The sequence below is a fragment of the Neoarius graeffei genome, chromosome 11 (assembly GCF_027579695.1).
Source record: "Neoarius graeffei isolate fNeoGra1 chromosome 11, fNeoGra1.pri, whole genome shotgun sequence".
NCBI classification, from domain to species: Eukaryota; Metazoa; Chordata; class Actinopteri; order Siluriformes; family Ariidae; genus Neoarius; species Neoarius graeffei.
Genome location: NC_083579.1, coordinates 1,333,154 through 1,348,032, shown reverse-complemented (window position 1 = coordinate 1,348,032; position 14,879 = coordinate 1,333,154). Strand labels below are relative to the sequence as shown.

General features: G+C 43.5%; 1 protein-coding gene across 7 annotated transcripts in view; it reads left to right on the top strand.

Moving 5' to 3' along the window:
* Window positions 1–14,879, top strand: part of ltbp1 (latent transforming growth factor beta binding protein 1) — a 161,363-nt gene that overhangs the window by 32,268 nt on the left and 114,216 nt on the right. For all 7 annotated transcript variants that reach the window (XM_060933222.1, XM_060933219.1, XM_060933220.1 and 4 more), the window contains exon 3: window positions 13,323–13,635. In XM_060933222.1, the coding sequence (XP_060789205.1) occupies window positions 13,323–13,635 (313 nt within the window). The remainder of the gene's footprint in view (window positions 1–13,322; window positions 13,636–14,879) is intronic.

The window sequence follows — 14,879 nt, the reverse complement described above, 5'->3', positions numbered from 1 at the left end:
GACCAACACAGAGTAGCACATAATTGTGAAGTGAAATGAAAATGATAAATGGTCTTCAAAATTTTAAACAAATAAAAATCTGAAAAAAGGTTAGGGTTAGGGTTTTAACCCTAGGGTTAAAAAATCTGTACTCTGATACCTCTAAATACAATCCAGTGCAATCAATTGCCTTCAGAAGTCGTCTAATTAGTTAATAGAGTCCTACTGTGTGTAATTTACTCTCAGCATAAATACACTTGTTCTGTGAAGGCCTCAGTGGTTTGTTAGAGAACACTGAAGAACAAACAGCATCATGAAGAACAAAGAACTCACCAGACAGGTCAGGGATAAAGTTCTGGAGAAGTTTAAAGCAGGGTTAGGTTATAAAAAAATATCCCAAGCTCTGAACATCTCAAGAAGCACTGTTCAATCCATCATTCAAAAATGGAAAAAGTACGGCACAACTGCAAACCTACCAAGACATGGCCGTCCACCTAAACTGACAGAGCGAGCAAGGAGAGCACTGGTCAGAGAAGCAGCCAAGAGGCCCATGATCACTCTGGAGGAGCTGCAGAAATCCACAGCTCAGGTGGGAGAATCTGTGCACAGGACAACTGTAAGTCGTACATATTCTTTAAATTCGTTTCTTAAGACAAGGAAAAAAATCCTTGTCTTAAGAAACGAATTTAAAGAATAGTTTCAATAGGTAGACATAATGAACTTTCACTACATATAAGTCGTACACTCCACAAATCTGGCCTTTTTGGAAGAGTGGCAAGAAGAAAGCCATTGTTGAAAGACAGGCATAAGAAGTCCCGTTTGCAGTTTGCCAGAAGCCATGTAGGGGACACAGCAAACATGTGGAAGAAGGTGCTTTGGTCAGATGAGACCAGAGCTGAACTTTTTGGCCTAAATGCAAAGCACTATGTGTGGCGGAAAACTAACACTGCTCATCACCCTGCACACACCATCCCCACTGTGAAACATGGTGGTGGCAGCATCATGCTATGGGGATGCTTTTCTTCAGCAGGGACAGGGAAGCTGGTCAGAGTTGATGGGAAGATGGATGGAGCTAAATACAGGGCAATCCTGGAAGAAAACCTGTTGGAGGCTGCAAAAGACTTGAGACTGGGAAGGAGATTCACCTTCCAGCAAGACAATGACCCTAAACATACAGCCAGAGCTACAATGGAATGGTTTAGATCAAAGAATATTCATGTGTTAGAATGGCCCAGTCAAAGTCCAGACCTAAATCCCATTGAGCATCTGTGGCAAGACTTGAAAATTGCTGTTCACAGACGCTCTCCATCCGATCTGGCTGAGCTTGAGCTATTTTGCAAAGAAGAATGGGCAAAAATTTCAGTGTCTAGATGTGCAAAGCTGGTAGAGACATACCACAAGAGACTTGCAGCTGTAATTGCAGCAAAAGGTGGCTCTACAAAGTATTGACGCAGGGGGGCTGAATACTAATGCACACCACATTTTTCAGATTTTTATTTGTTTAAAATTTTGAAAACCATTTATCATTTTCGTTTCACTTCACAATTATGTGCTACTCTGTGTTGGTCTATCACATAAAATCTCAATAAAAAACTTTTAAGTTCGTGGTTGTAAGGTGGAAAAATGTGAAAAAGTTCAAGGGGTATGAATACTTATGCATGGCACTGTAACTAATGTTAAATCAAACACAAAAACCAATTAAAGTTATGTAAGTCAGTAAAGTCAGTAGTGTAGTGAGTGTGTGAATATGAGGAAAGGTATTGTCAATGAGTACTTAAAATGAAAATAGGTGAACACCCAAAACAAAACCCAACCCAGATGTCCAGCCTGATGGAGGGAGGGAGAGAGAATTGCCTGCATCAGTCCTGTTATACAGTCATCATGATGTGAGTAGGTGCAGGTGTAACTCCCCGTCTCCTGACACAACAGGACCGCCTCCTGAAGAGGAAGGAACAAACAAGGAAAACCAAAACAGCAAAGAAGGGGTCATGGGTCATCACAGATGCGATCAAAAAGTTCTGAGACTGTTCCTGGGGCAGTGGTGGCTCAGCAGTTACGGCTCGAGGTTACTAATCTGAAGGTCATAAGTTCAAGCCTCAGCATGGACAAGTTGCCACTGTCAGGCCCCTGAGCAAGACCCGTAACCCTCTCAGCTCCAGGAGCACTGTCGTGTTCCCCCGGTTGTACGTTGCTCTGGATAAGAGTGTCTGCTAAACGCCTGTAACGTAATGTTGCGAACTAACGGAGTGTGCCACAGTCATGCGTTTTTATGACAACGTGCACCTGAGCATCTGCAAGTTTACTACAAACATCAAACTTGTCAAACTCAGGAAATTCAGCAACGGAGATGCCTGAAGTGCTTCAGCAAACCTACAGCGATGACGCAATGAGCCAGACGAGATGTTTTGAGTGGAATTCTTGCTTCAAGAGTGGCAGGAGGTTACTGGAGGACAACGAGAGGCCAGGACGATCCAATGGTCATTACGCACAAGGCTCTCAGTTTCTTGGACATGGTTTCAAGGCTTGTGCTCATGAAGCATTTCAAAGGTCTCTGCTCTGCTCAAGTTTGAGGTCCATAGTAAAATCGCAAATGTGCACTCGTACGCTGTCACAGAAAGGTGTGGAACACATGTCCTGATGTTGACAGCACGACGTCACACAGTTACAGTTACTGCTCGCTCCTGCTGCACGTCCGTGTCCATGCCGCACTCCACAGCAGGAACAGTCTCAGAACTTTTTGATCGCTCCGTGTGTGACATGATGTCATGCCCAGGTTTGGGAATGTTACACAGGGTCCTCCAAGTGACCCGGAGCTTCAGCTGTAGTCACAAGCTGTTACAGAAACGTCGTATTGAAAGTAGCGTAAGGTGTCCATGTGGTCTGACGTGTACAGGGCGAGAAGGATCTTTGTATGACAGTGTCTTCATTTTAAAAGCTGCAACATACATCACTTCATGACTCTGTCGAAGAGCTGGTGTAGACGTGAAGAAGGACACGTGGCTCTCACCGCCTCTGGTGGCGCTCTTTTTGAGTGTGTTGAAAATGCATCATCTCTGAAATTGAAAAATAATAGTTAAGGGCGTGTTTGTGATTTTGGAGGGAAGTTGTGAGGAGGTTGTGTTGTTCCTAACAGCATCACATGGTCAATGTTTCTGCTCCGTTATTTAGAGTTAATGAGTCTGTGGCCGACAGGACAGGCGCTCTGCATTCTGATGATTTTCATTTATTAAACCATTAAAATGAAACGCATGCCTTGAGCTTTTTTTATCTGTATGGAATTTTGAAAAATAAAGATATTCAACAGTCGCAGCTCTGCAGTGTCGCGTCCTCGTCGAGCCGAACAGAGGATCATCATCTGAGGGTAAACTATTCCATAAATCTGTTTCCACCATCTGCTTCACTCTGTCTCTATTACAGAACCATCTCGGCTGGACATCACTGTTACACACACACACACACACACACACACACACACACACACACAGAGGTAAAGTAAGAGACCACAGTATATTCTGACACTATATTGGATGCAGATGATTATACTCTGTGCATTACAGTGCAGTAACGTCTCGAATCGAACGCTACTGTTTTACGCTAATCGGGTTTTGGTGCCTTACGTCAGTGAACTGCTCATTTTATAATCCAAAATGGCCGACCCGATAGCGCCGCCCCTGCTCCTACATTAACGTGACCAGACGTACTGGTTTGACCGGGACAGTCCTGATTTTGAGTTGCGTGTCCCCAGTCCCGACAAAGGTCCGTCGGGACGCTGAAATGTCCCGGTTTACACCAAACACTAACAAACTGTCCCGGTTACAGCGATCATATATAACCAACGCGATGTCAATAAAGCTTCTAGCAATTCAGCATCAATGTGCGCGTGTGCGCAGTCAACCTTACAATGTATCTATTTGTACAATGTTGCAATATAGAGGCCGCGTTATAATGGCTTTTTTTTCACTAGCAGCTGTCAACTACTGCGCGACAATGCCGAACGGATGAGCGCTGGGCGGAGATGTTTGCGCACTTCAAGAGCAGGGAGATTCCTTACAGCAATGTCAGCCAGCTTTGCCAGTTTGCCATGTGCCTACCTGGCACCAGTGCTCCAGCTGAGCGAATATTTTCACTCATGAGCAACACCTGGACCAGACCTGGGCATTTTACGGCCCGCGGGCCGCATCCGGCCCTTTGGTTCATTCTGACCGGCCCGCGTAAGGTTAATTAGAAATTACAAAATAAACGTATTTTCTAATTTTACCTCATACACGGACTGAATGTGCATTGCTTTTATTTTGAAGTTGTGTTCAACAAAAACGCAATGCACGCAACATGAACATGACATGAAATCCCACGAAACCTAATCCCGCGATAACTACTTCCGTAATTTGTCCAGACCAACCACAAACTTGTACGTCATCCTTCAAACGGTCCAGCCAGTCACATAGTGTGACGTCACCAGCAGGCGCCGGAGCCCGAGCCGATCTGTAGATCTGATTCCTACACCGAATCGACACAGCATCATTATTATAATATGATGTATCTTGCTTGATATTTGGAGTAGAAAGACAATATTGTGATGTCTTTGTGTTTTGGGGTGAATGTGATTGAAAAAAAATGGTACAAACGTTCACATTTTGTTAACCATTGTTTTGGGAAATTTGATTGAATAAATGACATTTTTTTGTAAGGCAACCTGGTTTTTTCCATCCTCTTACCAGTCTTAGCAGCTTGTAAAAACAATGTTATTTACTGCTTTATATAAAGAAATACAATTAATATTATGCAGAATTTAGTTCAGCCTTTTGGTCCGGCCCTCCACAAAATTTTCTGTTTCTCATGTGGCCCCATGGAAAAAATAATTGCCCACCCCTGACCTGGACTGACGAGAGGAATCGCATGACCACGCCTACTCTCGAAGCCTTGCTCATTACCCGGGCCAATTTCGACGATACTTGCTCGCAGTTTCCCAGCAGGCTCTCGGGCAATAAAGCGCTACTGGAGCAAATTCACTCATCATGTAAATATATGCAATAAAATGGCATCTTCTTTAGGGTGGGTGGGTTGGACGGCTGTGTTTCTGAAACATTTTTTGCTGTCTTTCATCTGTTTCATGTGTCTTTAATCTGTATCACAGATTGTCTTGACGTGTTTGATGCTGTTGTCAACTCAGGGTTCACGTTTTCAAAAGAGTTAATAGCCGACACTGGTTAAGATTAAACAGAGGCATTTTGGTTAAAGGTTCGGAGGTGACAGCGATTAGGCTCATGCGCTCATTCCTGTTACAATGCATAGCCTATTGTTTAAAAAAAAAGGTCATCGCATAAAATGTTGATGTTAATATACAAGCAATGCATTTTCTTGGCGTTTTCACAAAGGTGAAACAAATCAGTTGAAGTTTAGGCTGTTGGCCTATTCCCCATCATCACACCTGCTGTCTGATTTTCTTACTTTAACTGAATTGTGATAGAAGTACATGTAGATAACAAGAAAATACTTGATTATTCTCTGAAATGTTGATAAAAGTGACTTCTACAAAATGATAAAAGTGCCTGTCTGAGCCGGTTTGAGCCGCGCATGTTTACATCAAAACGCGCGTGTGTGCACGAGTATCACGGTCACGTGCAAAGTGTCCCGGTTTTAGACTCGGGAAATCTGGTCACCCTATCCTACATACATACACATAGAGTCATTGTAGAAAACTCTTTCCTGTGTGTGTGTGTGTGTGTGTGTGTACACACTCCGTTATTTCTCAACGTTATGTTACAGGCGTTTAGCAGACGCTCTTATCCAGAGCAACGTACAACAAGGAGGAACACGACAGTGCTCCTGGAGCTGAGAGGGTTACGGGTCTTGCTCAGGGGCCCGACAGTGGCAACTTGTCCATGCTGAGGCTTGAACTTATGACCTTCGGATTAGTAACCTAGATCGTACAGCGCTTCATCTGAGCTGAAAATGCATGATTTCTGATTTAGCAAAGAAGAAGCGTGTATGTGAGGCTCAGAGTTTGTCTCGCTCTCTGATTGCTATCAGCTTAGCATTTGGTTTCCACCTTCATCTGTTTCAGTGTAAGATATCTCGTTCAGTGGTTTTGCTGAATAGTTTATTTCATGCTACACTATTGAACTTTAACAACCAATCTACATAACCATAACAAAGCTTTTCCAGTTACCATGACAACTGGCATGTGGTCGGTACTAAAGTACTCCAGCTCTACTCCGTCTACAGTGGAGTAATTTGTTGCCTTATAATTCCACATGCTAAATGATTAGCTGTTAGCTAAATGATTCCCTGACACCGCTTGGTAAAAAGTACGTGCTGTTTTGACCCGATGTTGTGACAGAGCTTCATTAGAATCAAACTAGAGTTTAGAATAAACTGAAGCAAGCAGCACTGAGAGGTGCGTTACAGGCTTCCTGTTTATAAAACTGTTCTTCTGCTGTACAAGGTCATAACCTTTTGTTGCTAAGCAACACAACAGGCAAAGATTAGTGTATTGATTACTAAATATTCATTTTGAAATGGTAACAAAAACTGGAATAAGATGAATGGTTTAAAATCCAGTGTTCAATATTTTTTCTTTATTAGTAATACATTAAATTAACAATTCCTTCATTTTTAACACGCTGAAACAGTCAAATTAATAATTTTGTGTATTTATTCATGATTTAAGATGACGCATGCGTTTTCAAACTGAACAACATAACACACTCGAAGGAAAGCGCTACACTGCTATCTGCCCTCTTTCGCATACCTGAACCCCACCACTGGATAGGGTCACTGTGATTGACAGGTATTTGTCAGTATTTGCCCCTCCCACCCAGACACCACTGCCAGTTTTGTTGCCCTGGCTGCTGGACATGAGGGTCAGTGCTTTTTTTGTTTGTTTTTTTGCGGCACTCCAGAGCCCTATCAAAGCGGCTTCGCTCGTGGCTCATCATCATCATGTTTTCCTCTATCTAGTCGCCAGTTTTTTACGAGATTATTTTGCTGGACACACAATTTGGATTCAGGAAAAATAGATCCACCTGTGATGCCATATATATCACTCGACATATTCTAGAGAAGGAAAAGCAATCACTGTTCCTCTGCTTTGTCGACCTTAAAGCAGCATACCGGTGACTCCGTTGGCTCACTCGACCGCAAGGCCAAGATCCCCAGGGTGCACCTGTCCTACTGACGGAGGTGGAGTCTGGCTAGGGTGTGATAGGCGTTTAGGCTTGTCTGTACTTAATTCACTGCCTTCCAAGACTAACAGATACACATCCGAGAGTTGCGCTTCAACACCCTGTGCACCCCAATCAAATTTCATCCCCGAGGTGATCGGTTGTAAAATATTGATTTTTAAATGTCATGGGATTACATTTGTTGAAATTGAACACAAGTTTTTCCATTGTTGACTCAGATCAAAGCAAAATCTGGATGTGTCTCACACACACACACACACACACACACACACACACACACACACACACACACACACACAGGGAAGAGTTTTTCTACAATGACTCTATTCTATACACTTCTCACTTCCCTGAACAATCTCATTCATGACATAAACCATGATTTTCTGCCATATTTTCTGCTGTGTGTGTGTGTGTGTGTGTGTGTGTGTGTGTGTGAGACAGAGGAGAACAGTGCTCCTGTGTTATACCTGTCTCACACAGCTCTATTTATAGTGGAACAGAAAGCACAGCTCTGAACACTTCACTACACACTGCAGTGGGAGAACAGGAAATGAGGTCACTTATGATGTCAGTGCTGTTTTCAGGGCCAGGAGGGTTACACCATGTCTGAGTGTGTGTGTGTGTGTGTGTGTGTGTGTGTGTGTGTGTGTGTGTGTGTTCCTATGTGTATGCTGTGTCATTGTGCCATCGTGTCTGTATTTGCTGAGTCCACTCTGTGTTCTTATTTTATTTTAGATTCATGAATTTCCTAATTTTTATTTTATTCAAAGCATCAGTCTGACTGCAGCCTATTTATTTTATCTGTCCATGACATAAAACTGCAAATTTTGTAAATTACAGTACCTCTGACAAAACAGTCCTTATTCTAATACCTTATCGTTTCCATAGTAACAGCTGCACGATCACAGGGACTCCTCCGGCAGTCGCTCCGCTAATAATAAACTGATTTTTTTTTAAACGTTCATAGGTTGAAGTTTTCTTCAGGGTAAAGAGAAATAGAGGGTGTTACACAATTGCATGAAGATGTGAAGTTTATCTTCGGGTGGTGAATGTATAGATCACGAGTGAGTGAAGTGAACGAGTGAAAATATTTTCACCATGAGAAGATAAACTTCATATCTTCACACCACTGTGTAATGTTCTTTATATTATATGGACACATCCACAAAAACATACACAAGTTACTCAAAAGAATTTTAATTTTGAACTGGTTCACCATTTTGACAAGAAGAAGAAACCTTTATTTGTCACATGCACACTTAAGCACAGTGAGAGTCATCCTCTGCATTTAACCCGTCTGAAGCAGTGAACACACACACACACACACATACACACACACACTCTCAGAGCAGTGGGCAGCCACACCAGAGCGCCCGGGGAGCAGTCAGGGGTTCGGTACCGCGCTCAAGGGCACCTCAGCCCAAGGCCACTGCGCATGACAACACGCATCTAGTCAGCAGGAAAACACTGGCAGTGACGTCATCAGAGTGAAATATCGGGAAATATTATCCATACAGGACACTTTTTCCATGGAATAAAACATGTATTGCATCACTCTACACAGTGGAGAATGAGTGTTAAATATGGTTTATGATATTGCACCATTGTCAAGACAACATGACGTCACACACTGAAGACATAAAACTTCCGCGCTAGCGAGCGACTGTGACAATTGTAAACAGACATGGCCGCCAGGTTTGCTTCGTTAAATACGGAAGATCTTGAGAGAATTTTGAAAGAGAAAGACGCGTTGAACACCCGAAAGGAATGTGTATGTTTAATAATAATGTTGGCTGGCTTTTTTTCCATGGTCTATCAGATATATTCCATTCAGCTACTCGTCTTCGACTCGTTCAGTATCATTCATCCCATCACTCTGTATTTTACTATAACACCAGCAAACAGAGATTATCTCATCTCATCTCATTATCTGTAGCCGCTTTATCCTGTTCTACAGGGTCGCAGGCGAGCTGGATCCTATCCCAGCTGACTACGGGTGAAAGGCGGGGTACACCCTGGACAAGTCGCCAGGTCATCACAGGGCTGACACATAGACACAGACAACCATTCACACTCACATTCACACCTACGCTCAATTTAGAGTCACCAGTTAACCTAACCTGCATGTCTTTGGACTGTGGGGGAAACCGGAGCACCCGGAGGAAACCCATGCAGACACGGGGAGAACATGCAAACTCCGCACAGAAAGGCCCTCGCTGGCCACGGGGCTCGAACCCGGACCTTCTTGCTGTGAGGCGACAGCGCTAACCACTACACCACCGTGCCGCCCATTATTATTATTATTATTATTATTATTAACAACAACGTATTGTGAATATCATTGTGCCTGGAGTGCTCTTTTCCTCCTGTTAGTGTAGCAGGTTCTGGTGCAGACTCGGTGTTCACAGGGTGGTACAGTCCCTCAGGGTCCACATGCTCGGCACCAGACCGTGAAGTAGTTACTGAGAGGCGCACCACGGGTTTGATCTTGTGTGTGTGTGTGTGTGTGTGTGTGTGTGTGGGTGAGATGGAGTGTGAGGGGTATCGGGTTTCTGGATGGAAGCCTGTAATTATGGTGGTGAAGAACACGGCCGGCACTGTCATGTTTCATCTACAAAGCATCCAAGACACACACACTTTTTCTCTGTCTCTTATTCACACACACACACACACACACACACACACACACACACACACACACACACACACATTTCCTTCAAACAAAAACTTACAAGCGTCTATCGTAGTTGTGGTCATACACATAAACATCTGGACTCCTTTTTCCCTTTTTACAGACTGAAATGTTTATATTGTGCTCCAACACTTTAAAACAACTCACTTTCTCACGATTTCAACTCCATTTGTACTGCACTCCGTTTATTTATTTTATTTAAACATCCACATTCATGCATGATCTCAGTGAACATTTCTGAAATGCACTACCTATAAGTACACACCTATATATAACCATATCTGGAAACAAGCTCACAGGGTGGCACGGTGGTGTAGTGGTTAGCACTGTCACCTCACAGCAAGAAGGTTCTGAGTTCAAGCCCAGCTTTCTGTGTGGAGTTTGCATGTTCTCCCCGTGTCTGTGTGGGTTTCCTCCGGGTGCTCCAGTTTCCTCCACAGTCCAAACACATGCAGTGAGGCTAATTGGCTACTCTGCATTGCCCATAGGTGTGAATGGTTGTTTTCCAAGCCCAGAAATGGGCGGGTTGTAGCAGGAAGGGCATCCGGTGTAAAACTATGCTCCAATTGATATGACATGTGGATCAGTAGGGTCTACATGGATCCCGAGCTGGCAACAGTGCTGGACAAGGGAGAAGAAGATGGAAAAAAGCTCACACAGCAAGTGAAATCTCATACACACTAATCTGGGGGTGGGGGGGTCCTAATCGGCATTATTATACTGAGTAGATTGATTGACAACCTTCTGTCTGAGAAGTCTAGCCTGTGATATCGATCAAGCAACTAAACAGAACAGCACAAGTGGCGAGAATCAGGATTGTTCAGCCTCAATGTAGCAACCACCCGTTGATACACCTGGTTGCACACTAGCTACGCTCCATAGGTTAGCTTTTGCTCTCTAAGTTGGACATGTTGGCACAGTCAACACTGCCAGACATAAATCTGTAAATCAACCCAATCCCAGAGTCACCATTTTGGGCCTGCAGTCAAGGCTCAGGGTAGAAGAGCACAGGTCCCAGAAAGTAGAACCCACCCATGAAGAATGGAGACTTCTGAAAACATCTCTCATTGGACATCGATTCTATCAGACCAGTAGGTCCTGATGACAGTGTTGCAGAAGCCCAATACTTTCACACCTCTTCAAGCTGCTCTGTTCCAGGAAGCTTGTTCCCTCTTGGACAGAGGTGCTCAAAAGAGTATACCCTATAGTTCAGACCAAGGTGTTCTACTCAGATAGTCACCATGGATGACTCATTGACTGACTGACTGACTGACTGACTGACTGAGAGGCAGTGTGGTGCCAGAGATTCACAGGAGTTGTTTGGAGCCACGTTGTCAGATCACACATTAGCCACCTGGAACTGAGGTGGTCTGTCTAGCCCTCAGATTCTTCTTACTGCATCTGAGACATGTTTTGGTCCATGCAGACAAGTTGTGTCAGTTAGAGACATTCAGAAGGGTGGAGTGAAGCAGGATGCTGGTCTCTGCCTTACACAAAAACGCTTCAGGTGAGCCCACCATTGGTCAGACTGATTCACTTGCTAGATTGCTGTTGAGACAGTGCATATAGCATCTGCACCCTAAAGTGGTGTCCTAGATCTGGGGATGGTTTGACAGGACACAGGCATTCAACTTTGCCAATGCCAGATTGACTGACTGTCAACTGTGGTTCTCCCTTGTGGAGACCAGACTCACAATCTTCTTTAGGCATTCCTATCTCTCTTGTTGATTCTGCCCATGTTGACCAGAAATCAGCCCACAGAATCACATTAGTTGTCCCAAAGTGGCCCAAGAATTTGCTTTCCACTGCTGCCCTCACCAGTGGATGGAACGCCTTGGCAGCTTCCTTCCTGGAGAGATTTTCATCCCAAATGGGTGTAACGATTTGGCACCCTTGGCCACGTTACCAGTGCCTGAGGGTTTGGTTTCTAGGAGTTAAGAGCCGGCACATTGTCCTTGTATATTCTCAGGAGAAAAATGTTCTACAGATGGTGTGACTCATCGTAAGTGCTAGCCTTCTTACAGAGACTGATAGCAGAAAGTCCAAGTATATATTGAAGGTATATGCGGTGATCTTTGCTGCCTGTTGCAGCACCATGGATGGGGGCTCATGACTATGTCACAGCCTTTCACAAGGCACCTTCATTCACCTTACTTCCCCAAGAACCCAGCATAGGATCTCACCCTTGTACAGGAGTCCCATACTGAGAGTGGGAGAAATGCATGCCTTGGTAATCGGCTCATCTTACATGTGTTGGTGGTCAGATGACTCCAGAGTGATCTTGTGGTTGAACCCTGGGTTTCGTCTCAGTCACGTCACTCACCTTTGGTAAACAATCTACTGACCTCATACTGTTCTTTGTTATGCACAGAATAACCCCTGTAGTTGTTATCCCTGGGGGTTGGACAATAGTAGTTCAGTCATTATAGGGGAAAGACTCAGGCCCTGTCCACACGGCAATGGATTCAGGTGAATCTGATAAAATTGTTTATCGTTTCGGCCTGGCGTCCACACGGCACCGGCGTTTTGGGTGCCCCAAAATGATATTTTTTGAGAACGGGTTCCAGAGTGGAAAAATCTGGCAACGGCGCCGTTGCGAAGTCGTCTGGATGAGTAGAACGGATTTGTTTACGATGACGTCACAACCACATGACTAGAACAAGCAGCACTCTCGCTGTTTTGTATGAACCACTGCATTGCATTCACTTTTGTATACAGCTTTTCTTTTAAATAAACAAGTAACTGAACCATTTCTTGAATTTCTTTTTTTTATTGGATAAGACTGCTTTTCAAAATGTTCACACACACAATATAAAAAGTTATATAAATTATATAAAAATGATTTTCAAAATGTTCACACACAATAAGAAAATTAAGTTATATAAAACTATGCACACTAATAAAACTAATTTGTACACACAGAAGGCACGATTTCCTCGCGTAGTCGCAGCCATCTTCTTCTTGTTGTTGTGTGCTTGTTCCTGTGAGTGCTTCACGCCGGGTAGAAGAAGGGGTTTATGCGCATGCGTCCTACTTCTTCTATTGTTCTGGTGTCTCCGATGGGACCGTCTTACAGCGCACGTAGAGGTGTGGCATGTGTATTGCATCGTTTTCAGCAAGCGTTGCGTTGCCATATGTACCTGATATTTTACTGATCCGTTGCCCATGTGGACGCGATATTTTTTTTAATAAAATCTCGTTGCCGTTGTCGTGTGGATGTAGCCTTAGTGAGAAGGTTCCAGGGAATGCTGACTACAAAAGGACAGTATCTTTTATATTAAATACTACATCATACAGTCACTTTGTGACTTTCTGATGATTCTCACCATCCTGCATGGAGGTCTGGTCTTAGTAGAACCACAGGTACATCCTGAAGCTATGTGGGAGGGACGAGTGCCTTGTGATTGGTTAAGGCTTACCTCCTGATGCTGATACTGAAGTTTCTCATGTCTTTTTCTCTTTTCCAGCCAACTGTCTTCCAAAATGCCAGAATGGAGGCATGTGCCTCAGGCCGCAGATGTGTGTGTGTAAACCTGGATCAAAAGGGAAATTATGTGAGCAAACCACTCTGCCCACTTCCTCTCATCCGACTGGTCCAGTGAATGGACACACAAACGGACACAGTAATGGACACACCCTCGTGCCGCAGCGTCCGATTCCTCAGCAGGTTTTCCCACAAGGCCCTGCTTCATATCCTCGACCCAAGATGAACATGGCTCACATGACCCTGAGCATGAAGGTGGCGCCCAACAGTCAACAGCCAATCCCCTTTCAGCAACAGTAAGTACTGTAAATTACCCCCCGCCCGCATTGGAAAATACCAGATTCAGGGAAAAAATGCTGTTATCTTATTATTCCAAATTATCAGAGTTTTAGTTGATTTACTTGATTTTATCAGGGATTATGTACAAAATGATTATTTTCAGACGAGAACAGAGAAACTCTGAACCAGAGGCGATGTAAATTGATCTCGGACCGTTGTCCTTAAAGTACCGTCTGTGTTCCAGAGCGAAGGGTCTGGGGTTGTTTTAATTAAGGTTTGATTTCACTCAGAGTTAGCTTTAACTGGCCTTCGTAGATTTCACTCGAGGTTTGTTTTCTTTCAGTTGGTTTACTTTTGCTCTCTAATCGCTCAGTTGCCAGGTCCGTGTTTTTGAGTTTAGTTGTATTTGTGATTGTACTGGTGATCGAGTTGTTATTGTTATTAGGCTTTTTCTCTGATCAGTTGAATTGAACAAGTTTAATCCACATTTCAAAAATTCAATAACAGAAAGTTCTTGAATAAAAACTCTGTGGCTCTTAACTCTGAGGAAACCAGTCCTTACTCACTGTGGGGAGGGAAAGAAAGAAAGAAAGAAAGAAAGAAAGAAGAGTGAGAGCAGGAAAGAGACATGAAAACAAATAAATGAAGTAAGAGAAAGAAATGAGTTTTAAAAAAAGTAGGGAAAAAAATAAAGATGTCACTATGTTTCTCTCTCTGTTACCTTTCATTCTCTGTTAGCTTTCACACTTTGTTAGCATTCACTCAATTAGCTTTCACTCAGTTAGCTTTCACTGTTAGCTTTCACTCAGTTAGCATTCTCTCAGTTAGCTTTCTCACTCAGTTAGCTTTCACTCAGTTAGCTTTCACTCAGTTAGCTTTCTCACTCAGTTAGCTTTCACACTTTGTTAGCATTCTCTCAGTTAGCTTTCTCACTCAGTTAGCTTTCACTCAGTTAGCTTTCACTCAGTTAGCTTTCTCACTCAGTTAGCTTTCACTCTGTTAGCATTCACTCAGTTAGCTTTCACTCAGTTAGCATTCTCTCAGTTAGCTTTCTCACTCAGTTAGCTTTCACACTTTGTTAGCATTCTCTCAGTTAGCATTCTCTCAGTTAGCTTTCACTCTGTTAGCATTCACTCAGTTAGCTTTCACTCAGTTAGCATTCTCTCAGTTAGCTTTCACTCAGTTAGCTTTCACTCGGTTAGCATTCTCTCAGTTAGCTTTCTCACTCAGTTAGCTTTCACTCAGTTAGCATTCTCTCAGT